This window comes from Giraffa tippelskirchi, chromosome 3, assembly GCF_054371585.1.
Source record: "Giraffa tippelskirchi isolate mGirTip1 chromosome 3, T2T-mGirTip1v1.2.pri, whole genome shotgun sequence".
In the NCBI taxonomy this organism is placed as follows: Eukaryota; Metazoa; Chordata; class Mammalia; order Artiodactyla; family Giraffidae; genus Giraffa; species Giraffa tippelskirchi.
Genome location: NC_137277.1, coordinates 188851679 through 188879255, shown reverse-complemented (window position 1 = coordinate 188879255; position 27577 = coordinate 188851679). Strand labels below are relative to the sequence as shown.

Sequence of the window (27577 nt, the reverse complement as noted above, 5' to 3'; positions counted from 1 at the left end):
AAAATAACCAAAATGACGGGCGCCACGTGGTTCTGAAACCCACAACTACAGCACAGGTCTTCGAAAGCCTCAGTGGAGGGTTCTGAGCAAAGAGACCTTTTCAAACCTAATTATCTCTGAATATGATACCCCCTCAGGTATTTAGACCTAAATATAAAGATAAGAATGGTTCAATTGTTTGAAAAGTCCAAGTTTGTTTTTTTTTTAATTTCTTTCTTCGGCAACACTAAGCCTTCATCCTTTTCTAGTTTTCTTTTGAAGAGTCAATATTTCCTGTGTTGCCAAGTTGACAGGCAAGTGCTATACAGTTCGTCCTGGAAACCCAGTGTGGGAAAGTCTAGCCCCACGTACACGGCGGTCCCCCTGCGTTCTCCTTCCTTGATGACCAGGTATCTTATTCATAAACTTAGCCCCTCTGCATCCCAGTTTCCTCTCCTAAAGAGACTAAAATTGCCTATCAGTCATTTCAAACAATAATTAAGAAATTAGTTGGAATCTTAAAAAATTATATAAATGAACTTATTTGCAAAACAGAAATAGACTCATACTCATAGGAAACAAGCTTATGATTATCAAAGAGGGAAGTGGGGGGTGAAGGGACAAATTAGGAGTTTGGGATTAACAGAGTCACGCTATTGTGAATAAAATAGATAACCAACAAGGACCTACTACATAGCACAGGGGGCTCTACTCAGCACTCTGTAATAACCTATATGGGGAAAGAACCTGAAAAAGAATGGATACATGTGTAACTAAGTGGGGCTTCCCTGGTGGCTCAGACGGTAAGGAGTGCGCCTGCAGTGCAGGAGACCCGGTTCAATCCCTGGGTCAGGAAGATGCCCTGGAGAAGGGAATGGCAACCCACTCCAGTACTCTTGCCTGGAGAATCCCATGGACAGAGGAGCCTGGCGGGCTACAGTCCATGGGGTCACACAGTTGTACACGACTGAGCGACTGACACACACGCAAGTCATTCTGCTGTGCCCCTGAAACTAACACACCACGGTAAATGAATTACACTTCAATAAAGAAAGAAAACACACTTAGCAGATCACTGTATCACATCTATTCATTTCTAATAAAGTTAATGTTTTGTAAAGAAGGAATGAAAAGAAATTAGTAAAGGCCAGGTGCTATTTTCCTTAAGGGCTTCATGTGTGTTACATTATTTAATCCTTGCAATAACCGGAGAGAATCTATTCTCAGTTTCGAGATGGAGAAACTGAGGCCCAGTGAGTTTGGACAACTTCCTCCTGCTCACACAGCCCCCTACTGCACAGACTTGTGGAGATCAACTAAAATAAAGCAAGTAAAACAGATTGGCACTATAAAATGCTATACCAGGTGACCACACCCTCCTTTTTACTATTAGCAACAGTGCACGCGTACGTGCTCAGTCACGCATGACTCTTAGCAACCCCATGGACTGTAGCCCGCCGATCTCCTCTGTCCATGGGATTTTCCTGGTTAGAATACTGGAGTGGGTTGCCATCCCCCCTTCCAGGGGGGTCTCCCAGACCTAGGGATCGAACCTGCGTCTTGTGCATTGGCAGGCAGATTCTTCACCTCTGAGCCACCTGGGAAGGTCATCAGCAATGGTAAGGGTAGCCATAGCCGGCACACTTCTCAAAGGACGGCAGAGGAGAACGTGGGCTCAGGGTCCCATGTCCTCATATAGAGCCCCGTGGCAAAGTTTCCCAAGAAAATTTCAAAACAAGCATCCTGCTGGAGCATCCTGGGAGAATTTGCTACTGTTACCCTCATTGGCAAGATTCTGATAGATGCTGAGAGGCTGGGCCCTGACCCGGCCTGGTCCCAGCCAGCCTTCATCTCAGATGCTGCAAGGGATGTTTTTAAATTAGGTTCCATCTTACAGGCTGACTTCCTTTGTTTCTTTTGAGTGTGAAAAAAATAACCGTGTGATGGTTTAGCCTATGATGAAGGGACTCATACCTTTCAAAAGAGCGAGTGATGACACTTTGGTGAGAAGAAGAAAGGGACCTGGGTGCATTTCTGGTAATGAGATAGTACAGACTCTTATTAAGCATCAACTATTCCCTGGTGGCTCAACGGTAAAGAATCTGCCTGCAATGCAGGAGGCCTAGTTTTGATCCCTGGATTGGGAAGATCCCCTGGAGGAGGGCATGGCAACCCGCTCCAGGATTCTTGCCTGGAGAATCCCATGGACGGAGGAGCCTGGTGGGCTACAGTTCATAGGGTCTCAAAGAGTTGGACACGACTGAAGCAACTTAGCACACACATGCCCTCTTCTAATGAGACAAGACTGTGGCCCCAGGAGGGCCTTCAAGCTGGTTGGAGACCAAATAGGTAAGTATAGACCATGGATCAAAAGCAAGGAAGAGAGTCTGCTTGGTTCTCCATTGCTTCCTGAATGCTTGGCACAGTCTCTGGCAGGCCCCCTCTTTAGGGATGGGATATCAGCTGCTCCTGACGCTCTCACTCACTCACTGGGAACTGCCTCTGTCTGCTCCAAGGTTGTGGCCCTGACCGGCCATGATGGGAGGAGCAGCCCCTGGAGGTGATGATTTAAAGGGCCAAGCCCCCAGGATGTTGAGAAAAGGGAATTCTTGGGCACTGCTGATGGGAACGTAAATTGGTGTAGCCAGACAGTGTGGAGGTTTCTCAAAATGTTAAAAATAGAACTACCATCAGTTCAGTTCAGTTCAGTTGTGTCTCAACCTCAATCAATCTCAATCTGAATCTCAAACAAGATTCAGTCTCAATCGTGTCTGACTCTTTTTGACCCCATGGACTGCAGCACACCAGGCCTCCCTGTCCACCACCAACTCCCGGAGCTTGCTCAAACTCATGTCCATTGAGTCATGACGTCATCCAACCTCCTCATCCTCTGTCATCCTCTTCTCCTCCCGCCTTCAATCTTTCCCAGCTGTTGCTGCTGCTGCTGCTGCTAAGTCGCTTCAGTTGTGTCCGACTCTGTGTGACCCCATAGACGGCAGCCCATCAGGCTCCCCCGTCCCTGGGATTCTCCAGGCAAGAATACTGGAGTGGGTTGCCATCTCCTTCTCCTGTGCATGAAAGGGAAAAGTGAAAGTGAAGTCGCTCAGTTGTGTCCGACTCTTCGAGACCCCATGGACTGTAGCCTACCAGGCTCCTCCGTCCATGGGATTTTCCAGGCAAGAGTACTGGAGTGGGGTGCCATTGCCTTCTCCGTCTTTCCCAGCATCAGGGTCTTTTCCAATGAGTCAGTTCTTCACATCAGGTGGCCAAAATATTGGAGTTTCAGTTTTAGCATCAGTCCTTCCAATGAATATTCAGGACCGATTTCCTTTCGGATGGACTGGTTGGATCTCCCTGCATCACTACCATACGATCCAACTATTCCACTTCTGGGCAGTTATCCAAAGAAAACAGAAACACTAATCTGAAAAGACATATGGCCTTTATATTCACTGCAGCATGATTTACAATAGCCAAGATAGGGAAGCGACCTAAGCATTCCCTGACAGGTGTATATATAATGAAATGTAAATGAAAGATTGTTGTTCAGTTGCTAAGCAGTGTCCAACTCTTTGCAACCCTATGGACTGAGGCCCTCCAGGCTCCTCTGTCCATAGGGCTTTCCAAGCAAGAATACTGGAGTGGGTTGCCATTTCCTTTTCCAGAATGAAATATTACCCAGCCATAAAAAAAACTAAATTTTTTGCCATTTGCAACAACATGGCTGGGCCTAGAGGGAGTTGGGCCCAATGAAATGTCATTCAGGGAAAGACAAGTACCACATGATCCCACCTATATGTGGGTCTGAAAACAACACAAATGAGCCAACAAACCAGAAGCAGAGTCTTAGATACAGAGAGCAAACAGCTGGTTCCGGGGGGTCGGGGTGGAGGGTTGGGCGAGAGACGTGAGGGCGTCAGGAGACACGGACTTCCAGTTATCAAATGTCACAGGGGTGCATGATGTACAGCATAAGGACTATAGTCAATAATACTCTGATAATTTGGTGTGGTGACAGATGGTTAATAGACTTATCATGGTCATCATTTCACAGCGTGTTTCATCAGCCACTATGGTGTACTCCTGAAATTAACATGATACTGTATGTCAACTATACTTCAGTAAAAAAATAAATAAAATAAAGGACAGCCCCCTTGCCTCCTCCCGGACATCTCTGAAAGGCCAGCCCAGGCCCTGAGCGCCCTGGGGGACCGGCTGCGGCCTCAGCAGCCGCCTCCGGGTGTCCGCGTCTCCTGCTCCCCAGCTCTGCAGTGTCCACAGGTGTTCCCTCCAGGGAGCCTCCCGGGGCTGCACCCCTCCGCCTGAGCCTGGGTCCTGGGAGGTCAGTCTAGGAGAGTGATGGGTGTGCCCTCTAGTGGCTGAGTAAATAAATGCCTTTGAGCCCAGACAAAGGAGCCCTGGACTCATCTCCGAAAGGAAGGAGGCATCTGGGGGGGCCTTGAATGACCTCAAATTTATTTTCTGCATCTATTTATTCCTCACTGCAACCCTTCCAGGTAGGACCTATCACTTCTTCACTTGACAGCTGAGAAACCAACTCCGAGAGGAGACGTGACCCGAAACAGATCCACGCGGCTTACCAAGCGGCGGGGCTAGGACAAGCCTACGGTCCTAACTCCAAATCCAGTGCTCCTTCCACCTGGCTGGGACCCCCTGCCTAGACCTCTTGCCCATGAGGCATTTTGAAGGCTACAGAGCTTTTCCACAGACACTGACCTGGATCCAGAGCTACAACTTAGGCAAGACGGACATGGTCCTCTCCCTTTGACTAATCATTTATGGGGGGTTTGAATTGTCCTGAACCAAAGCCAAGAGCACAGGGTCAGAGGCGCAGAGACCTGATGAAGGGGGAGACGGACAGAGCCAGTGGGTAGGCGGGTTCCTAAGAGCCACTGTCTCAAACCCATCATTCATCTTACGTGGACAGTGATAAAACACTGCTCGGTTTTTCTCCGCATGGAGAACATAAGGAGGAAAGAGCCTGCAAGGTCCATAAGGATCATCCTTATGTTTTTCACCTGGAGTCCAGCTAGCCCTGTGCCTGGCACCAACTAGTACTAATGAAGAAGATGGCTAACATGTATATCATGTTTACTTTATACGTGGCACAATTCTGAGCACTTCACATATATTTACACATTAAGTCCTCATATCTAGTCCTCAGCTAGATAAGCACTGTCATTATCTTTGTTTTTCGGATAAAGAAAACTAGATGTGGAGAGATGTGCAGTAATCAATATTTGAGGAATGCAGTAATCAATATTTGAGGATTGAATGAATGAATGGTCCAAGACCTACCGTGCTTCAAGTCTCATAAATAAAAGCAAAGCTACAACCATAGAGGACCAGCATGAGGCTAAGCCTGGTACATGGATTACCTCCTTGAATCCTGTTTCAATCCTCCCAAAGAGGCACTGATGATCAACCCCAGTTCATGGACAATGAGACAGAGACTGGCAGAGGTTAGGTATGTTGCCCTGCAAACTGACAGAGCCAGGGCTTAATCCAAGTGTGTCTGAGTCCACTACGCTTTTGTTTGTGTATGCCACATCACAAGGCTTGTGGGCTCTTAGTTCCTCAGCCAGGGATCAACCCCAGGCCCCCTGCATCTGATCATCAGGGAAGTCCCCAGGCGTGTCTGACTCCAAACTCAGCACCCCGAACTCCCTTAGCAGTTCTCTTGCTTACCCATGGGTCACTGAGCCAAGCCCTCTAACTATGCAAAACACAGCCGAGAAAACAAAACTGAAGACAACCCTTAGCATCTAAGCACATGGCACAATGCCCTTACGGTAGAGAAAATTCTAGCAAGAGAATCAGCCTGTTTTCTCAGACCCAGAAGTAGGACGGGAATGACAAAAGGAGTGGCTGCTCTCAGCAGGAGGCAAGGGAGAGAGAGGAATGATTAAAAGGATAACTGACTGAGCCCGTGAACCTGGGGCTGTGAGCACAGGGCAGATGGCTGCAGTCACGTCAACAGGGTTTCACCTGGGGTGCAGTTAATGCCTTCCAAGCCCCGGGAAAACGCTGCATTGTGCAGAGTCGGCCACTTCTTGGCAGAGCCACTGAAGCTCCCCGAGCCTCAGCGTCTTCATCTGTGGGGCGGAGACAATAATCTGCCCCGCCACAGACTGCCGGCAAGATTCAACAAGCTCCTGATGGTAAAAGCACTTGGTCAACAGTAGCCAAGGTGAGTTACCACGTCTGGTATGCTTTGCTGAAGAACAGTGGGAAGCAGGCAATACGTTTTTTGATATTTTCCAATATGGCAGAAATAATATTAAGAAAAAAAAACAGCTGCGGTACTTCAAGGGGCAAATTTCATTCTCTAGAGACTTCTCTTGCAGTGCCCTCGGGAAGCTGATTCATCGGGTGGCATGACTAACTGTGCCTGCCTCTTGACCTCTTTACCAAAAGACCCACCCAGTTTACCTTCTGCTTCAAGGCTACCTGTGATCTCAATAGACATGTCTAATGGGATTGAGGACAGACAGAGTGGGACAGGGGCTACAGACTCCAAAATCTACAAGTCTCTAATTGAAAAACAAACAAAAAGGCCAATTGGTCTCTGGGGACAAGCTGCTAAGAAACTGAAGCTCCTGCCTTCAGCCCAGCCCTGGGAGAGGTTATTTCGACTTCAAGCCACATACCTTCGGGGGGATACCGATGGGCAGCTTGCAGGATCTCTCATAGAAAAGTTAGCTGGTGCAATCAACATCACCACTGCCATTAATTTAATTCTCATTTGCTATGTACCTACCACAAAGCAGGGGACACAGACACAGGCAAGTTCCTGCCCACAGGGAGTTCATAACCGACTGAAAGGGAGGTACTCTGTGAGATGAGAACAACAGGATAATGGACTTGACCCTCACCAAGTATTTACTACTTGCCACACACTGTGCTAAGACCTTTACATGCATTAGCTCATTTCACCCTCACAACAATCCTATTCTTATCATTGCCACTCTAAGATGTGAAACTGAAGTCCAGAGAAGTTTAAGCATTTACCCAAGGTCGCCAGCTAGCAAGTGGTGGATCTGGCGCTCAGACTCAAGCCTTGACCCACTGCCACCTCTTGACCAGCACAAGAGGTGGGTATAGGGCAAGTGCCATGTGGGAACACCAGCGTGGGAGATGGGGCTTCAGGGTACACGATGGGCTTCAGAATCAGCCAAACTGGGGTTCTAACACTGCTCTGCCAATCAATAACTTGGGGGGCTCTGAGGCTCAGTTGTTTTTTACAACTACATTGGTAAGGAGGAGAATGATGGAGATCAGAAGAGCTGACCTAGTAAAGTCCACGGTGCCATCTTTGGCATGTTCCACTGGACTGAAAGGGATTAGAGAAAGCACAGGAGAGGGGGGCGGGGTCGGGTATGGTTAGGAAAGGCTTTAAGAAAGTGGTGATTTTTAAGAAGAGTCTCGAAGGGTCAGTGTATTTGGATTAACTTCAAGGAAGGGACCAAGGTCAGGCAGGCAGGCGTGAAGACCCAGACGATGAAAAAGCTGAGGGTGCATTTGGGGAACAAGCTGGCTGGAGCCCAGGAGGAGGGCTGGGGAGCAGAGAGACCCAGGGCTGGAAAGGAGGTGAGCCTACATTTAAAACCACAGGGCAGTGATCTATGGCCATGTTTACTGAGAATCCACTTTATACATGTGCCAGAGACCTGGTATTACAGGGCTCATCCTTTAAAGACATCCTCTTCAAAGAAGGAGGAGAGACAAAGGCACAGAGTCAGCCTTCTCTTTAAAAAGCAGGCAGACACAGCAACTGGCTGGCCAGCCTCCTCCCGAGCTGCACATTCCCCGGGCCCTGGGAGCAAAAGGCACAGCCCTAAAGATGAGAGACCCTGGGCACAAGCGCCATTTCCCTGTGGGCCCACACACAGCCACGCCCACAAACACACTCACTCACACACATAAACTGGGTGAGAAGCCAATTTGATTTTCCAGAAGATTGCATAATCCTTAGGTGATATTAAAATAGCTGAGGAAGAATCCACTTTCATCTTTTTTTGGGTGGGCGTTGAAGGGCTGAAGAGCCTGGCTTAGATATTTTTTGACAGAATCATTTACAAGAAACAAGCCACCGGCACAGAGCTGCAGAACCATCAGCTCTGAAAACCTCCACCTTCTGCACCCTCGTGGGTCCTTAGATGCCTCCCTGGATATGCAGGGCAGGTGAGGGGGTGACCCTCGCAGGAAGCCTGCCCAGCCCAGGCCCCTCTCCAGCTGCTCCCACAGATCAGGTGTTTCTTTTCTGAGATGGGAAGAGACACCTCTGCTGAAACATCCTCCCCTTTCCCAGGCCCCCAGAGAACTTCCGGTCCCTGCCAGTCACTTGGCACATATTCGTATCCAGCCAGCGCTGCTCTTCCAGCCTTGGCTCAGACTGTGCTGAGAAGGATCTGATTTGTAACTCCTTACGGCTGTGTGACTTGTCTTCTCAGCCAAGTGTGAACATCTTGCAGGAGGGTCGGGGCCGTGCTCCATTAGAGTCCTGGGTCCATGCATCTGAGCTAGCCACGGTAGCAAATGTATCACCATCAGGCTACATGGTGAATCCGAATTCCTTCTTCTGAGGATATACGGCTCTTGAGTGTCTCCTAACACAATCTTCTAATAATCTGTGTGAAAGTGTTAGTTGCTCAGTCGTGTCCAACTCTTTGCGACCCCATGGCTTGTAACCCACCAGGTTCCTTTGTCCATGGAATTCCCTAGGCAAGAATACTGGAGTGGGTTGCCATGCCCTCCTCCAGGGGATCGTCCCAACCCTGGGATCGAACCTGGGTCACCTGCATTGCAAACAGATTCTTTATTGTCTGAGCCACCAAGTCCTCGGATGATACAGTCGCTAGTCATTCCTTTGCGACAGGGCCTGGCAGATGAAAGAGTCCAGTGAGGACTCCTTCTGAGGCTACCTTAGTTCCATCTTGGAAGAAAACCTTCATCTATCAAGTTGGGATTTGAAGGATAGGTAGGCATGACGCAAAGGAAGGGGCTGAAGGGTTAAGGAGAGTGGAGAAGAACGTTCCAGGTAGAGGAGACAGCAGGGGCCAAGGTCTGGAGTGTGATGAGGCTGTGGATGGGTGGGGCCCGGTGGACAGGGGGCAGGCTTCAGGGCAGCCCTGGAGCAGCCGCTGATCTTAGACAATCAAGAGGATGGGTCCCCTCCCACTGGAACCGGAGGGAGAAAGTAAAGCAAGGAGACGGAAGTAAGCACGTCTGCAGGTCTGAGGGCAGAAAGCTGAGGAAGATTCCATCTGATGGCTTCTATTTTCTCTCTGAAGAGGGAGAAAGGTTATCTTCTGAGCAGGAGGAGGAATGGGGAGAGGTGAGAGATTTCAGGAGAGAGGACAAGGTTTGAAACAGCCAGTGAGAAGAAGGGAGTCAAAATCGAGCTGGGGGAGAGGGGAAGGATTTCTGTGTTAAGGCTGAGGGTCCAGTTGAGGTTGGAGACCACACGTTTCCATGACATCACTGCCTGTCAGGATTTCTTCAGGACCTTGATGTGGGTGGACTGGCTGGGATTTTATCGGGTGGGAGTGATGGAAGAACCGCAGGACAGGGCACGGATTCTTGCGAGGTAACAGATGAGGCAACGGAGCTTGGATTTGACAGGGTAGGGAAGACGCAGGTTGATGGGGAGAAAGCAGAAAAGGCCATGAACCCGCCTCTGGAAGGTGCTGGAAGGCAAGCGTGGTAGAAGTGGCTGGAGTTAACCAAAGCAGGAATGGTCAGACGGGTCAGCCGGCTGCAGATGTAGTTACAGGAGGGTTTTGGATGTGGCCTGCGAGTGGGAGGCTGATGGGGAAAGGAGGAGGTCAAGAGGCGGGTGTTGACAGGGCAGCGCTGAGATAAGGCACATCAGGCAGACAAGCGGTACCAGACCCAAACAGATGCCCTTACAACAGCCGCTCGGATTCCCGGGTTCACAAGAATCAGCCAGTTCAGCAGCTTCATCTGAAAACCAGGGACACTGACAAGGTCAGGGCCTGACTCACTCGTCACAAAAAGAGTTTGAGGCGGGCAGGACGGCCGCCCCCAGCCCCAGGCCAGGGCTCCCCTCCCCTGGTGCCCTCTCCCCCCAGGAGATGAGCAGGCAGGCAAGCGAGGCAAGGAGGAGAGGAGGCAGGGACTCTGGCACCGGTCCCAGCCCCAACTCTCCCGGGACGCCCCTCCCCGCCCGCCCCCTCTGGCCTGTTCCGGTCAGACCGGAAGCACGTGGCCGCCCACCCGCGTGGTTGCCCGGGAGACCCGGGCTGTTTACCCGCAGGCTGGGCCCTGCCACCGACAGCCGATGGAGCCGCGCGGGGAGGTGAGCGCGGCCGGCTGGGCCGGGCCCCAGGGTCTGTCTTCGCCTCCCCGGGGGCCTGGAGAGGCCAGACTCGAGCCCCAGAGGGCTCGTCCCACCCGCCCCCCCACCCGGGGAGGCCCTCCCCAGAGCAGGGCCCAGGGGCGAAGCCCGGGAGACAGGCTGGGGTTCCAGGAGGGAAGGGGCTACTCCCCAGGGGCAGAGCCCACCCGGCTGGCCAGAGCTCACCGTTGCCGGCCGGGGACGGCTCCCGGGCTCTGCTGAAGCCGAGGGGTCGTGGAAGCCGTTGGGCCATGTCCTTCTGGCTGGGGTACAGCCGGACGCAGACTGAGAGGGACAGGCGGACGTCCTGTGACGCGGGCAGAGGCCGGAAGCCGCTCCGAGCCTCCCCCAGACCAGTGCCCTTTCACCCAAAGCAGCTGGCACTTTCTAGAGGCTCTTTCTTGCCCCTCCTCCCACCTGGCTCCGCTGCCTAAGCTTGCTTCCTTCTGGAGCTGCCTGTACTTGGAACATAACTGAGCTCTTCCCCTCCACCGACCCCTGATCCCCGCCCCTCACTGCTATTGGAATCATCCCCAATTCCTTTTCCAAAGCTTTGATCACTTGGTGGTCTTGTGGTCCCGTTTCTCCACTCCCCCCTTTGAACGTGGCACTCTGCACAAGACAGTGTATTCTAATCATTAGTCCCGGGCAGAACTGGGAATGGTACCAAAGGGTTCTCATTTTCAGGCCAACTGTCTTCTCCTGTTGATTCTTCTGAGCGTTTTCATCCTGAAAACCTCACAAGGAGGTGGGGATTGGCAGGGAAGAGTATTAACTGATAAACATTTTTGGAAGACCAATTCAAAACAAATGTATGTATCCTTGGTATATACCAGCAGATGGTGTGTGGGTGGTTATATTTTATTGCGTTTATCTTAGGCTTAGATTTGGGTTGTGAGATAGGGTGGTCTGACCCGCTGGGGGGAGGTAGGAGCCTTTGGGAAGCAGGAATAGGACTTTAGCTTCTCGGGTCAAAATTCTTCTTTCCAGGTGATTTGGTAATGAATCCTAAGAAACGGGTACCTGTCTTTTGGTGGTTCCTTGGGAACAGTTATCAATGTTTGTTTTCTGACTCCTAGCAGGCCTCTGGGTACAGCTATTATGTTTAAGTAAACAGGCCACTTGCCTATTCAGCTGGCAGCTTGACGGAAGCCTACGCCTAGATCCTGTCAAAAATCACTCTGTGGTTGAGAGTGTGCCAGGCCTAGAGGTGGTGAGCTGAGCTGAGCAGGGTTGACAATGGCTGTGGCAGAAGCCTCCCAGGTAGACTTTGAGACCCAAGGTGAGAATATAAAGGCACTGTTGGCCCAGGTCCCCAAACACCTGTTTTCCCCTCCTCGCCTCTCCCTGCAGGAAAACTGGGGAGAGTTGGTGCTCCCTCCACATAGCAGATGGTCCCTGGGCTTGGGAGGAGGCAGAGGGTTATGAAAGCAGGTTCGATGGAACGCTTTTACCTGAAGGAGGTGTTAATCTCTAAATAACCATGAGTGGGCTTAAAGGAATTAGTCATAATTGAGGTTTTTTTTCCCTCTGAGATAGCTCAAAGTCATGTTATCTTATGACCAGGGTGTCTTGACTATGACACCCCCTGAACATGGATAATTATATAGCACCAAAAGGTATAGAAAGTGCATGCACACAGACAAGTTTTACTGTTAAAAATAATCCAGCAGAGAGCCTGCAAGAACACATGACTTTCCTCATCAAAGTTGTTAAGGAAGAGGTTTCTAAGTTACCAAACTTACTGACAGTTAAACCTTCCCCAGGCGTGTGTGGGAGTTAGAAGCCAAGTCTGTGATAATTCTGTAGAAGCTGTGGCGAATTAATAGCCCTTCCTCGAGGGGGGAGGGTGGGCAGAGAGGGGGAGTCCGTTTCCCAGTTGAGCTTCTCTTTGGCAGAACAGTTGGGCAGTTCTGACCTTCCCCTGCTGCCCTGAGTTCAGGTGCAGAGCTGCTTAATTACAAGTGAAAGACTTTAAAATTGAAGGGGAAAAAGCCCCACATTCTTCAAAGTTGATCAGAAAATCGATTAAATTAACAAGGAGTTGGGCAGGGTGTTTTTTTTTTTTTTTTTTTTTTAATGCCGAGAAGGCTCCCAAACTCCCCAGCAGCCAGATTGAGTGTGAAAGACTAGAAGTGGGAACTTGGGAGTGTGGAAAGGCTCAGTCTGTGAGCAGAGTGGAGTACACACAAGGGCCTTGCAGTTAAGACAGAGCAGACTTTGAGCTGAGTAGGACTTCAGGAATACATAGGGATGTTGCGTGTTTTTTTTTAGTTGTGGTTTTAGTAGCAAGAAAGGCCATACACCCTAAAATTAGGCAGTGGTAGTAATATGCACAGAATGGGAATATTGGGGTGCAGAACTAAGAGGCTTGAGTTGAATCACTCAGGGTTGTGTGATGAAAGTAGCTTGGAGTAAGTCGATGAGAGGTAAGTATGTGACTCAAGTGTGGGATTGGGAGGACTTCCTGACGGCCCAGTGGTTAAGACACTGTGCTTGCACTGCTGAGGGCCCAGGTTCGATCTGTGGTCAGAGAAGTAGGATCCCACACACCCTGTGGCATGGCCACAAATAAATAAATTAATTGTGGGAGAAGAAGGGACACATGAGAACACTTTTTTGGAGACAGTTTCATAAGCTGTAGCTCGTTGGAGCCAACCTGCTGGCATTTCTGGGCAGTGAGGGGAGCATACGTGGGTCCCGTGAGTCACCCAGCTAGTTAGAGGTGACGGGGAGGGGACCCACCACGGCCACCCTGGAGAAGAACTCGGAGGCAGCTGGTAAGACTTCTGGACCTTAAATAATTGAAAGCACTAAATAAACAGGAAACCAAAAGCAGAAAAGCCTTCCCACTTAATTAAGCCTTTACAAGTCTGGTTTTTATGGCCTTACCTACTGTGCTTCATATTACTGTCTTCATGTTGCAGATAAAGAGACTGAGGTTTAGAGCTAGTTACATAATGTTTTCAAGGTCATGCAGCTACTTCTATAGATGAAGAAAGCAATGTACCAGAAATGTCAACAGCTGCGGGAGAAACAGGACGTGATCAGTGGTGGGGGAGACGCCAAGCTTGGTCCTTGAGGACTGGGCCTTACGGACCTGGGTTCTGTTTCTGAGGCTGGCTTGATGGCCTTGGGGCATCACTCTTCCCTTCTGGGTTTTTTGTTTGTTTTAATATTTGTCTGGCTGGCTCTGTCTGGTCTCAGCTGCATCACGTGGGGTCTCTGATGCGGTGCAGGGACTCTGGTTGCAGGGCGCAGGCTTAGCTGCTCCACGGCATGTGGGATCTTAGTTTCCCAGGCAGGGATGGAACCCACGTCACCTTGCTGCATTGCAAGGTGGATTTGCATCACTGGACCACCAGGGAGAGTCCCCACACCACCGTTTTTGTGTGGCTCACGAGCTAACAGGGCTTCCCTGGAGGCTCAGATGGTAAAGAATCTGCCTGCCATGCAGGAGACCCTCCGTTTGATCTGGGTCGAGAAGATCCCCTGGAGGAGGGCATGGCAACCCGCCCGGAGAATCCCCGTGGACAGAGGAGCACGGCGGGCTGCAGTCCATGGGGCTGCACGAAGTCGGACACGACTGAGCGACTAAGCACAGCACTGCGCTAGCGAACAATCGTGTTTAATGGTTGAGAAAAATAAAGAGAAGACTATGTCGTGCCACATGGAAATGATAGGAAAGTCAAATGCCAGTATCCATAAAGGCAGTTTTCTTGGAGCAAAACCACACCCGTTCATTTCCACACTGTCGATGGCGGCTTTCACACTACACAGCCAGAGATGAGTAGCTGTGACAGGCCCACAGAGCCAAAAATATTTACTCTCCGGCCATTTATGGAAAGGGACTGCCGACCCCAGTCTGGAAGCCAAGTCCTCCCTGTGAGTTCTGGCCAGTGACTGGGGGCAGCAGAGGGTCATTGCATGAAATGAAGTGCACAAGGCCACACAAGGTTGAATGAAAAGAAGCTCTGGGTAGATGTGAAAAGAGGGAGGAAAGATAGAGGGAGGGAAAACTTGGGGTGACAGAGAGGGGCTCTTCCCCAGTGAGGACTGGGCCCCTCCTCTGTACGGAGTGCACGCCACTTGTGGGTCTGGCTTTCAGCTCTTAAGTGAAGCTGAGCCTGCTTTCCCGGCTGGGCAATCGAACAGGGTTCCTTTCCCTCTTTGGAACAAAGGGAGCTACTGGGCTTCCCTGGTGGCTCAGACAGTCAAGAATCCACCTGCAGTGTGGGAGACCTGGGTTCCATCCCTGGGTCAGGAAGCTCCCCTGGAGAAGGGCATGGCAACCCACTCCAGCATTCTTGCCTGAAGAATCCCCATGGACAGAGGAGCCTGGTGGGCTGCAGTGCATAGGGTTGGAGAGTCAGACATGACTGAGGAACTGAGCACTCCTGCATCCCAAGCAGATTCTTGACCACTGAGCTACCAGGGAGGCCCAGTCACTCTCTGGTGAAATACTTTGATTTTCCTGATAGCAGTTGTTACTGTTTCAAAAGATCTATTTGCTGTGGGTTTAACACCAGTCTCTTCTCACTACAATATTTTGAGTTGCAGGGACTTGGGTTCACTGATACTTTCCAATGCCTGAAATGAATGAATGAATGAATGAGTTGCAGCTCCTAGAGCGGAGCTGCTCTCTACTACCCCTCCCCCCACCCCTACTGGTCCTTATTCTGGCCCCTGGGGAGTGAATGGCTCAGGTCCAGAAGTCCCAGAACGTTTAACCCATGGCCTCCTCTTTTCTCCTGGTTCCTTAGGGGTGTTGAGAAGCCATGGCCACCAAAGCCCCTGTGAATATAGCCCCCCTTGAATGCAGCCCAGTTGGCAGCACGGCGACTGACAGCTTCCTTTGGCAGCCAGACTCACTAAACATGCATGTCACGAGGCCCAAGTCTGCCAAGGGACGTACTCGGCCAAGACTGCACAAGCGCCTGGGCACGGAGCAGTGCTCTGGCCGCGCACCACCCTCTCTGCCTGCAGCCATTCCCTGCGAGTCGCCGAGCAGCCAGAAACCAGGAGCCTGCACCCCCAAATCTACAGATCAGGGGGCCCCCAGTGAGATCCCGGAGCTGCTGCAGCAGGTACCCATTGGGGCGTCCTCTTCCCTCAATAAATACCCAGTCCTCCCTTCCATCAACAGGAGGACCCTGGAGGAGGGCGCCCTGGAGACTATTGCTAAGAAGGCCGGCTCCCTGCAGCTCGGCAGCACTCAGGCTCTTTCCCAGGAGGAGCCCTGCACCACAGAGACGGGCGAAAAAGATCCCCAGGCTCAAGCCTGCTCCCCAGAGAGGAGAATCTTCGTGCAGACCAAAAGACAGACCTCCTCCAGGGCCGGAGACCTGGAAGAGCCATCAGATCAAGAGCCAAGACTGCTGCTTGCCATCCGCTCACCCTCAGGCCAAAGGTTCGTCCGCCACTTCCGGCCAACTGATGACTTGCAGACCGTGGTGGCCGTGGCCGAACACAAGAACCAGGCCAGCTACCGACACTGCAGCGTTGAAACGATGGAGGTGCCCAGGAGACATTTCTCTGACCTCAGCAAGTCTCTGCAGGACTGTGGAATCCCCAACAAGTCGGTGCTGGGCATCTCCCAGGAAGAGGGGGAAAGCTGGTCCTGAGTCCGCAGCTATCGAACTGGAGTCCTGGGTGTCTCAGCGAGGAGCGTGCTTGGGTGCCACGGCCTCCCCGGCAACTTGCTTCCAAGTGCCATGTGGATCCGGTGCATCTGCGGCTCTTGGGATGCTCACCCTCCAAGCATCTTTGAAGCCGTGAAATCTACACATGTACCAAACACGTTAAGAAGATTCTCTTCCCGTTGTTCACTTCTCTCCATCGCTGGAGTGAACTGGCAAGTGACCAAGGCTGTTTCCCGAAGAGCTGTGCTCAGGCCTTCTCCTTTGCTGCTCGGGTCCTTCCTGGAGCACCTGCTTGCCTTTCCAATGAACTTGCACTCGCTTGAAGCCAATGGTTCGCCTTTCTGTATTCAAGGCAGGATTAAACACTTCCCAGAGAGGATTCTGGTCTGTTAAATAACCAGGGTTGAGGAAGTACTGCACTGGCATTTGTGTTGCTTCCAAGCATCTTTAAGAAGCAGGCAGTTGACCCTGTTTTGGGAGCAGCCCATTTGCCAGGCTCGGGTGGCTTGAGTTCTTGGGGATTACCATTTATGTGAGGTGGTTTCAGGGGAAAGAATAAGTCTTTTGCTAATACAGATCCCCCAACGCATCAACATTTCCGAGAGAGTCCAAGAGCTGGAAAGTAAATCCCTTCCATAAGCAGTGATTAGCCAGGAGCCACTTTATATTTTTAACAGAGTCTGACCAGGTTTACAATTTTTGGTAGCTGCTCTCTGTGTGCAAAGTTTCCCCCAAACTAAGAAAAGCCAGCAGAATCTGGCATCCTTGGCATTTGTCAGTGGTGGTATCTTTTGTTTTTAAGTGACACAAAACCCCACAAGTCTGCACAAGTTTGTAGGAAAGGCCCCCTTGGCTGACCTGGGTGTGGATGTATTGTTTTATCCCCCAGTTTCAGGGTCTCCCAACTTCAAGCACAGAGGCTCCCCGGAGATAACACAGGCGCCCGCATTCTCTGATTTAGAATCCCCTGGAGGAAGAGGGCGCCTGGGTTTGATGTCGTTTTGCTGCACCTGTGCCAAGACCATGTGCCCAAGTAAATGTCTGGTCAGTCAGCGTGATGCCTGCAGCTGTGTGGCACACCCCCAAGCCTTGTTTTTTCAGCTCTGAAGTGCTGACGTGGAGATCTGCCAAAGTTCCCTTGTGTGGTGAGCTCAGCAAGGCTCCCACGTCGCCTCTGGATCCCCTTTATGGCCAAATCACCATTCAGAGTGGGGAACACTTGTCCTCCCAGAGCCCTGCTGTCAGGAAGCCCTGAGTACCAGTAAGCACCCCCACTTGCTAGGTACACAGAGAAGGCAGGACTTCTAGAAGCATAGCAGCAAGTGCATGTCAGGACTTCCCTGGTGGTTCAGCAGCTAAGACTCCAGGCTTCCAATGCAGGGAGTGTGGGTTCGATTCCCTGGTCAAGGGGCTAAGATCCCACGTGCTGCCAAAAAAGCAAAACAAACCAAAACCAAAACCAGGGGCATCTTGGGCATAGATAAGGCCTGCAGTTGAAAATGTTACTTCCAGCAAATAGATAACACAGCCCTGGAGATTAACACCAGCATCATTTCTCTGAAGAAGGCTTGCCTTGTCCCAAACTGCATCCCACACCACCCAGATCATTCTAGAATAGGCTATTTTGGAATGTTTTGCAACATTTCTTAATGCCATTTGGTTAGCCACTCCTCTGATTGCAAAGGTCAGCCAGGGCGGGCAGTGCCTCAGGCAGGCCCCCACCACTGGCCACATCCTCCAGCCGCTGACCATGCAGAAGGTCCAGGTGATTCGTGCCTGGTACTCACAGTCCAGGAGTGTCACCTCCCACCCGGGACTTGGAGCACAGAACTCTGCCTCTGATCTCGGAGGCTGGAGGAAGAGCCTCCCACGAAGTCACACCTACTCTGTGGTAAGAATAAAATCCCACCCACCTGGGACTTGGTAATTTCTCCAGGCAGGAAATCTTTAGAAAACTGCAGTGAAATGGAGCAAGCTTGAAGGAGAATGTTGTGCACTTAGGGATTTGCTGCTGCTATTAGCTTAGAATTTTGGGGTGGTAAAAAAATGGAGAGCATAAAGCATAGAAATATTTTAGTATATTTGGGGATCTGTTAATAAAGCTAGATTTGAAACTCCTTAACAAGCTTTTTTTGTGTTTATGTGTGTTGGAGGGGACAAAAGATGACAATACTAACAAAAAGGTCAATTTACGTGAAAATGAGTCAGTAGAGATGTCATCTTATTTCAGCCCAAGACTTCAGCCACCGCACGTGGCTCTTGGACAGACAGCTGCGTGGACCTGGTCTGCAGTTTCCTCCTTGGCAAAGGACTAGGCTCCGCTATGAGTTCCAAGTCTTCTTTCCCAGGCACTCCAGATGTCTACCCTTCCCAAAGCTGCTGATCTCAGCTCATATCAGAGCACTGTGGTGGTTTAGTCACTAAGTCCTGTCCATCTTTTTCCAACCCCATGAACTGTAGCCCTCAGCTCCTCTGTCCATGGGATTTCTCAGGCAAGAATAATAGAGTTGGTTGCCATTTCCTTCTCCAGGGGCTCTTCCCAACCCAGGGATCAAACCTGATCTCCCACATTGCAGGGGTTCTCCTTCACTGCAGGCAGATTCTTTACCAACTGCACCAGCAGGAAAGCCTATCAAAGCATTAAGCTTGTTTGTATGGGAAGAGACTTCTGAATTTCTCCCCAAGATCATTCCACGTACTCACTCTCCTCTTGAGGCTGGCAAGAACAGACTGTATCAGAATTTCTGAGTTCTTGGCTCTGTAGGTGGTACTGCCCATCAGGTGCCCTAGCCCCATGGGCCCAACTCATGGTGGCCCTTGTAGGTCTGAAGGTGGCCTCCTCTGCAGCAGACCTGAGTTACTCATTTAACCAAAAGTCACCCAGGGCTCGCTCTGTGCAGTGCTTGCTGGCCAGCGTTGGCACCCTAGCAGGATGGCATTGGCAAGAAAATGTGGAACCACCTTAGACTGTGGACTCCAGCCAGCTGAAGGTGACAGCTGTCGCTCTTATCTGGGAGGGTCCTGGAGTGAGGGCCAGGCTGGATGGCATCTGGTCTTCTCTCCGTCTTGTGGAAACTCAGGGGAGCCTCCTCCCCACATCTTCTAGTGCTGGCTCTGGGACGATCGCTCATCAGGGACCTGAACTTTGTTTGCACAGGACAAAGCTTCATGCCAAGCCACTCCGCCCCATCACCTGATAAAGTCCACTAGGTAAATTCATCCTGGCAGCAGAAGGAACAGCAGGAGAAAGAAGTGACTCATCACATAGAATCCAAAAAATTTTCGCCAACAGATGGCAGGTGGTTCTGACACAACAGTCCCTGCCCTGAAAGTACCCGGGGATGCAGCCCACAGCCGCGAATCAAGGGCAGTCCTGCTGAAGAGGCGAGGTAAGCATGACCATGGCCAGCAGCCACCCTGAGCGCCCCATAAACAGACAGACAGACAAACCAAAACAACAGGCTTGAGGCTTCTATCCAGTGCAGGCTTGAGGCTTTTATTCCAGTGCAAAACCTCAAAGACTAGTGACGGGTCACTCTCACTATCAGGCATGACAAAAGCAAGGCATCCCACACACTAGACTTGGCTTTGGTTCACACTCTGCAACCATTTGAAACCACTTGTCTGATGGCAAAGAAAGCCACCTTGCCCCAAGAAGCAAAAAAAGTTTCTCTTTACACATTTTTTAACTAAGGGTTTCATCTTAAGTTGAGATAAAAGGGTGCACAGTTCCCTGTGGTTCAGAGTATACTTTAGATGAGCCTTTTATAGTCAGTTGATCTACTTTTATGCCTCTTAAACAGAATTGCAAAGAAAACTAGATCACTTTGCTTCAGCGTTAGTTTGAAAATCATTCTGAGAATAACACAGGTATATCTGTTCTCTTAGTCCCATCAAGGCAACACCCCATGATAAAGTTAAGACTTTGAGCATGTTTACCCTCGCCCTGAAACCAGAACCAACCAAACTCCACCATGGAAGCAGAGAGGGCGGGGGGCCACTGCGGAGGAGTTAGCCATCAAGAGGAGCAGACTCTTGGTGACTCACTCATCAACACACAGGACAGTCACTCACATTACAAACATGAAACTGGGTGTTTTATTTGTCTACACTGGAGATGCGACATTTTCCTTTCCTGATGAGGGCAGTTTCCACCAGCCCTGGCTGACATCCGTCCATGTGCCCCTGTCTTCAAACGCTTGAGGAAACAGCAGCCGCCCTGAACAGCTGATGCACAAACCCAAGTCTCTGGAAGTATTTTTGGACACACTTAGATCTCAAGAAGGTGAACAACTGGTATGGCAGCTTCCAATAGGTTCAATGAAGCAAGCCTCAGTCCCACGGTCCTGCGGAGTTGAGCAGACTATAAGGGTCAGGGTGGAAGATGAGAGACCCACTCCTAGATGTTGTTAGTAATCAGGGACAAGATGGTGGTGGCTTGGGCCAGGGTGGTAGTCATAGACTTGATGAGAGATGGCCGGATTCTGGATACATAATCCATTTTCTTAAAAGACAAGATAGTTTAACGAGTTGGGATTTACCTGAGTGGACTTTGCTATTGTTCTGTCACTCAGTCCCGTCCGATTCTTTGCGACCCCGTGGACTGCAGCACACCAGGCTTCCCTGTCCTTCACCGTCTCCCAGAGCTTGCTCAAACTCATGTCCATTGAGTCAGTGTCGCCATCTAACCATTTTATCCTCTGTCATTCCCTTCTCCTCCTGCCCTCAATCATTCCCAACATCAGGGTCATTTCTAATGAGTTGACTCTTCACATCAGGTGACCAAAGTATTGGAATTTCAGCTTCAGCATCAGTCCTTCCAATGAACACCCAGGACTGATCTCCTTTAGGATGGATTGACTGGATCTCCTTGCAGTCCAAGGGACTCTCAAGAGTCTTCTCCAACACCACAGTTCAAAAGCATCAGTTCTTCTGCGCTCAGCTTTCTTTATAGTCCAACTCTCACATCCATACATGCCTACTGGAAAAACCATAGCTTTGACTAGATGGACCTTTGTTGGCAAAGTAATGTCTCTGCTTTTTAACATGCTATCTAGGTGGGTCATAGCTTTTCTTTCAAGGAGCAAGTGTCTTTTAATTTCATGGCTGCAGTCACCATCTGCAGTGATTTTGGAGCCCAAGAAAACAAAGTCTGTCACTATCTCCATTGTTTCCCCATCTATTTCCATGACGTGATGGGACCGGATGTCATGATCCTTGTTTTTTGAATGGTCTGCCTGCAGCTGGCTGGGCACACCTGTTAACAGTGGGCTGGGGCCGGAGCAGACCCAGGATGTCTGTCAGTGGTACTCACCAGCAAGAGCAGATACACGGTCCCACCTCTCTGCTAGAGGGTGGACGTCAGAGAGTGGCAGCTATCAGCTGGCCCAAGGCCCCACGGCACAGATCTCCTCATTGCAAAGAACAGAAGAACAGGTGGGCGTGGAAATTATGAAACAAGGAGCTTTGTTAATTGCACCAAAGACAGTGGTTTTATCTGCCCTCTTGAGAGGAAATGCACCCCAAATCAGATGTTGGATTTGGATGAATGGAATGAACAGAGGCAGGGGAGGGAGGCACGGAAGAGGTTTAGATAAACAATGTATTATTTTACTGAAACAAGGATTTCTTATAAACTAACCTTGGTCGGTAATCACACCCCTAGAGTTAGATGGTAATTGAGTTAAACTGTACATTAAGTGAAGCGAACATTTTAGTTGCATCTCTTAATTAAAGCAATTAATAGCTTTGAGATTCTCTACACGCTTTATCCAAAAAACTTTCATGCATTTCCTTCCTATGCACATTGGCTTCTGGTCAGGGTCTTTCTCCAGCCCAAGGATGCTGCAGAGCCAACCCAGACCCGACTTCCATGGGCCGTGTCCCGAAGACTCTGGATCCAGACCCTGTAGAGCTTTGTTAGTTTCTCCAACTCAGGCCTGGACCTCAGCTCAATTTTTTCCATCTTTTTTTTTAATTATTTATTTTCGGTTGCACTGGGTCTCTGTCACCGCGCGCGGACTTTCTCTAGTTGCAGCAAGCGGGGGCCACTCTTCCCTCCAGTGCACAGGCTTCTCCCTGCAGTGGCTTCGCCTGTTGCCGGCACAGGCTCTGGGCACGCAGGCTTCAGTAGTTGTGGCCCACGGGCTTAGTTGCTCCGTGGCATGTGGAATCTTCCTGGACCAGGTATCGAACCTGTGTCCCCTGCATTGGCAGGCGGACTCTTATATACTGTCCCACCAGGGAAGTCTGCTTTTTTCCTTCTTAATGAAGGTCCTAACAGGAACTCATCTTATTTAAATAAGCTGTAGTTCAAAATATATTTATAGGCACCTATAAGACAGGCATGTATTAAATCTATGAGGGAACAGAACAGGCCCAATTTCCTTCCTTTAGGGAGGTTACATTCTAATGCCTGAGACAGAAAAGAAACAATATATATAATAAATAATATATGGACTAGTATGATAGAGAAGGATACAGGTGATGGAACCTGGAAAGCAGAGCATGGTGAGGGGGATCTGGAGAGCATGAGGGGGTGGAGAGGATGTGATCTTACACAGGGAGGTGGTTGGTCCAGCAGACCTCATAGACAAAGCAATGCCTGAACAGCAGAAAACTCGAAATGAATCAACCATGCTCCTGGGAGCGGGGGGTGGGGGTTGAGGACTCCAGGAGCTGGGAGCCTGCTCCCGGCAGAGGGGACGCCCAGGTCCCAAGGAGGGAACATTGCTAGCCTGCTGGAGGGAAGGGCAGTCAGTGTGGCTGGAGGGAGGAGTGGGTAGAGCTGTTGGAGATGGGGGTGGGGAGACAGAGCACGTGAGACCTCTAAGGTGCTGCGCCTCCGGGTAGGACGGGAGCCCCGCAGGGGCTGTGAGAGGGCCGACCGACATGTACACTCGGATCAGCACTCTGGCTGCTGTGCTGAGAACAGACAAGAGCCAAGGGCGGGAAGCCGAGTGGAAGCTGTTATGTCCACAATCCAGGTGCGCAGTGAAGACCAGAGAGGTAGCCGCAGATGTCGTGAGAAGCAGTCACCTTCTGGGTATCTAATCCGTTTACTTTTTAGAGAAGTAATACTTGATTTTATTGTAGAAATAGTAGTAAAGTAAATGCTGACCCACAGTGTGTATCATCATCATAAATTATTTTTCCAGGCTGAAAAGGCCGACTCCAGAATCCATTATACTCTCCCTCCAAAATCAAACACATGGGAAACTTGAAAAATATAGAGAAGATTGAAGGGAAAAACTGGAAGTCGTCCACAATCCTTTCAGTCAGAGACAACCATTGTTAATATTTTGGTATATGTTATCTCATTCTCAAAGATTACATTATTTTGCACCTTATGTTCTTGCCAGTAGGCACACACATGCATATTTTTAACATTTGTGATCCCAGCAAAACCAGCACAACTATATTCTTTTTCCAAATTTCTATAGTCTTCATAATTATTATAAGACTGAGTAAGATTTCAATGTGTTGATCTACTGTAAATTATTAAGTATTTCCCTTTGCAATTATTAAGTGCAAATTTCCCATTTGCACTTTGCCAGATTTTTTTGTTTTTGATTCAGAAGTCAAGGCTGGAATCTTCTTTTGTGTAGCTTTTTGCAGCTTTTGAATTATTTCTTTAGGACAGATTTCCAGGAATAGGATGTGAAAGTGAAAGTTGCTCAGTCGTGTCTGACTCTTTGCAACCCTATGGACTATACAGTCCATGGAATTCTCCAGGCCAGAATACTAGAGTGGGTAGCTGTTCCCTTCTCCAGGGGATCCTCCCAATCCAGGGATCAAACCCAGGTCTCCCGCATTGCAGGCAGATTCTTTACCTGCTGATTCTTTACCAGCTGAGCCACCAGGGAAGCCCAAGAATACTGGAGTGGGTAGCCTTTCCCTTCTCCAGCAGATCTTTCCGACTGAGGAATCGAACTGGGGTCTCCTGCATTGCAGGCAGATTCTTTACCAACTGAGCTATCAGGGAAGTTCTGATAGGCTTCTGCCACTCTGATAGGAATAGGATAGGTTGGTGCAGTTATATATACACAAAAAAACAACCCTCATTTTTCTGCTTTGCTTTTTGAAGGGTTATATAACAAGGACCTAACATTTTCACTGCAGCTTATTCAGTTTTGAAGTTACTGCTTTATTGAATCTACTTTTGTTGAAAATAGAACCTAAAAGTTTTTAAAACATGTTTTTAATGTCTTTGATTAGTCTTAACACTTTTTACATGTCTTTGAAAATATTTTTAATGTTAAAATTAAAATTCAAGGTGCAGTTAATTTGTTGTCATAATCTGGGACACTATTCCACTCTTCCAACACTTCCTTCCAGCCAAGGAGAGTGGGGACTGATGGGGGAGGTCTGAGAGAGAAATTTGTTCTTAATATTCACATTTGTTGCTACGTGCATTTTTGGTGACAGGAACATTGCACTTTTCTCTCTATATATATATATATAGAGAGAGAGTCGTGAACTAAACTACACTCATGTTGGGTTTTTATGACTCAAATCTTGGTTGAATGCATGTCTTCTCACTGAACCAACAGACTGGATGCGTGGATTCAGCAGACGTGGAGCACAAAGGTGAATCGGGCGGGTCTCTGCCCTTTCAGATGCGCGTGCATCAGGGAGTTTCCAGCCTAGCGGGAAGAGGCATGTAGAGTTTTAAAAATCACATGTGGTGAGTATCATACCTGTGGTTTATCTCCTTTGACAGTAGTCGGAAACCAGCTAAGCACCAGAGTGGCAGAAAACATTCCTATTGATCTGCGACTAACAGTCTTGGAAGGAGGTCTCCCTGTTCAGCTGCCCAGGAGCCTGGTCAAAGCCATGAATGACCACCCAGCCACAGTCTTCTAACTCCCTTTACTTTGGGCTTTAAGAAGAGGATGGAGGCGGCAAAGGCCAGCGTAGGAGCGCAGGGAACCAGCTCCCATGTGCCCCCACCGCCGTCCGTCCTGGAGAGGGGCCGTGGAGGAGACCGTCCGGGGACTAACTGGAAATGCTCCCGGGTGCGGTCCTGGCAGGGCACGCTGGGCTGCGCCCCTGCCATCCTTCCCCCGATGCCCCACCAGCCAAGGCATCGGGCACCAACCCATCTAGATTCCTCAGTTCCATCTCCAGGAAGTTCAGGGGTGAGCTCGGTGCTCAAGAGAGACCAAATCAACATACAGACTCGGAGTCAACCTGCCCCTTGGTGTTCAGGCAGAGGAGAGGGAGGACCAGTGTGCCCAAGGGTAGGGGGCATGCAGCTGGGAGACAAGGGTGAGGCTGCAAGGTCTGGGGGCAGTTCAGACCACCACCAACAAGCCTTTGACTCAGCACAGCCATGCCGCCTCCCAAATGGCTTTGAACTCGACGACTGCGTCCAGTAGGCAAACAACTGAAGGATGGACTTTTAAAGGGGGCCCCAGCATCCCAAAGGCTCTGGGAGGGTTTTAGAAAGACTCACCCCAGATCTTCTGGGGATGGAGCCTGGGAACAACACTTTTAGAAGCACCCCCAGGGAATGGTAAGTGTCCCCAGGCTACGAGCTGCTTGGCAGGGTCATTCCAAGGTGCCTTCCAACACCCACGGTCTATGATTCTCTCTAGCTCCATCTCCACGGGCCAGACCACGGACTCAATGACCAGCTGCCGAACGTTGGTGGGGGGCTTCCTCCTCCCTCCCCCTGCAGCCTTGGGCCCAGCCTTCTCTGAAGTTCTCGGTTGGGAGCAACCTCTCCCTTCCCTGGGTTTCCCCAGCTCAGTATTCCCCTCCCCCAAGCTCTCGTAGAAGAAGCACTCCTGTGTGGAGTACAAAGAGCACAGGATTTGACATCAAAAGTCCCCTTTCCTACTGACTGGCTCACACTCCACCCAAGCCTCCATCTTCCCGCCGCAGATGCAGACAAGTGCATCTCAAGGGGCTGTTGTGAAGAATCAGATGAAGCAGCATTTACTGAGAATGTTTTTGACACCCGTAAAAATAGAGATAAACGCTCATTTCTGTTTCCGGACCTACCCCTCTTATAGTGTTGCCATTTCTCTCTTCGTTTGCTCCACAGATGTTTACAGAGCAGTGGCTTTGCTCCAGGGACTGGGGGACGCAAGAATGAAGATGTGCTCACCGTCCTCAGGAAGCTGCCCACCGCCCACCCCCACCCCCGCCCCCCAGAAGACTGTCGTATCACCGGATTAGCATGACCATCTAGGCAGCGCCTGGCACGCAGTAGGCCCTCAGTAAGCACTTCCGGGGGTTAATGAATGCACTGAAGGATACAATGGGATCACAGATGGCGGGGGAGGGGGAAGCTTCTGGAGGCTCCGAGGGCCCGGCCCGGGAGGAGAGAACCAGCCAAGGGAGAAGCGATGTTCCAGAGCCAGTGCACAGCTGGGCTCTTTGACTTCGAAACTGGCCCATGACTGATGGACGTGTACACACTGCTATATTTAAAATGGATAACCAACAAGGTCCTACTCCATAGCACAGGCAACCCTGCTCAATGTTATGTGGCAGCCTGGATGGGAGTTTGGGGGAGAATGGATACATGGATATGTACGGCTCAGTCCTTTCGCTATTCACCTGAAACCGTCAGGACATTGTTAATCAGCTATACCCCGATACAAAAAAGTATGTTAAAAAGAAAACTGGCCCACGACTCGTTCATCCTCTGTTCCTCTGTGTCCTAGCAATGGGGCTGCCCATGGTAGCTGTCAACATCTCCGAAATGAAACTGCCTTAAAATATCCTGCCTTCAAAACAAAACAAAACACATATTCAGCATCAAAGGCATAGAACTGACTCGGGTCATCTGGGTCACCCAAGCCCTTCGGCCTGTTCACAGCGACACGCCTCCACTGTGCCATCCCCAAGGAGCTTGGCATGGTCTGCAGAGTCCCTGCAGTGTTCTGGCTAGAGCTGGCAAACACAGATTAATTCTGTCCATCTGCTTTGGTCTGCATCCACATATTTCAGAGCACGTCCTTCATTACCTTAATCAAGATAATACATTCTTAGCGGTGAAGACAGGGAGGTTCCTGTTCTCTAAATGCTTCCCATTTTCAGGAGAACAGAAGCTCAGTCTGCAGGGGAGACGGCCACTGGATACCAGATAAGTAATCTAATACTTTAGTGACCTTTGCTCAGGTTCCTTTTGGAGACCACATTTCTGAATGAAACCATGGTAACCAGTGACAGAGTGTAACCCTGAGGACGTCGGGGCGGGGGATGATTGCATCTGGGATCCCTCTATGACCTCTGCCCTTAGATGCATTCAAGAGGAGAAATAGTGCCTTGGGACCAGGGGGGTTTACACCTTCCCTGTCTGAAGGCAGAGGCTGGGCAATCTCTCAGGGCTCCTTCACTTCTTTGGTTCTGCAGCCCACAGGGGCTGGATCTTTATCGCTCATAGCTGGAAATCTGGCTGAGAGTGAGAACTACTGCCAAGCTGTAAGCATGAACAGGCTCCTTCCTGCAAAACGCTCAAAACTGAGGTTCAACTTCAACAGCTGCCACAGAGCCTTCTGACCCGGCCGGCTACCCAGCGCAAATGGGCCTGCGTTCCTGTGCCATTTACACCTGGGGCCAG

The 27577-nt window shown here is 50.1% G+C and overlaps 3 protein-coding genes and 1 long non-coding RNA gene across 16 annotated transcripts in view; 2 read left to right on the top strand and 2 right to left on the bottom strand.

Annotated features, from left to right (window-relative positions):
* Positions 1–10647, bottom strand: part of PLA2G2C (phospholipase A2 group IIC) — a 28570-nt gene extending 17923 nt beyond the window's left edge. Inside the window, exon 1 of the mRNA XM_081574891.1 lies at positions 10547–10647. The gene's annotated coding sequence lies outside the window, so the exon portion shown is untranslated. The remainder of the gene's footprint in view (positions 1–10546) is intronic.
* LOC145540353 (uncharacterized) lies at positions 10–2772 on the bottom strand. Its single transcript, XR_014078329.1, has 2 exons — positions 2171–2772; positions 10–879 (listed from the first exon to the last, which is right to left on the bottom strand). It is a non-coding gene; the product is annotated as an uncharacterized LOC145540353 (long non-coding RNA).
* UBXN10 (UBX domain protein 10) lies at positions 10254–18124 on the top strand. Of its 12 annotated transcripts, none has more exons than XM_081574881.1 (4): positions 10254–10321; positions 11048–11172; positions 11495–11642; positions 15124–18124. In XM_081574881.1, exon 4 carries the CDS (start codon positions 15139–15141, stop codon positions 15982–15984), a length of 846 nt encoding a protein of 281 aa, XP_081431007.1. In that variant the 5' UTR covers positions 10254–10321; positions 11048–11172; positions 11495–11642; positions 15124–15138; the 3' UTR covers positions 15985–18124. The 12 variants fall into 12 exon arrangements, with proteins under 12 accessions (XP_081431007.1, XP_081431002.1, XP_081431004.1 ...); XM_081574876.1 differs by having other exon boundaries at positions 11443–11642; XM_081574878.1 differs by having other exon boundaries at positions 11440–11642.
* On the top strand, positions 17741–27577 carry LOC145540352 (uncharacterized). 2 transcript variants are annotated; one of them, XR_014078328.1, is made up of 5 exons: positions 17741–17893; positions 19295–19391; positions 24725–25519; positions 26054–26228; positions 27055–27577. XR_014078328.1 is itself a non-coding variant. In XM_081574892.1 (3 exons), the coding sequence occupies exons 1-3, from the start codon at positions 17753–17755 to the stop codon at positions 24865–24867; spliced, it is 381 nt and encodes a 126-aa protein (XP_081431018.1). In that variant the 5' UTR covers positions 17741–17752; the 3' UTR covers positions 24868–26636. The 2 variants fall into 2 exon arrangements, 1 of the variants encoding a protein (XP_081431018.1); XM_081574892.1 differs by lacking the exon at positions 27055–27577 and having other exon boundaries at positions 24725–26636.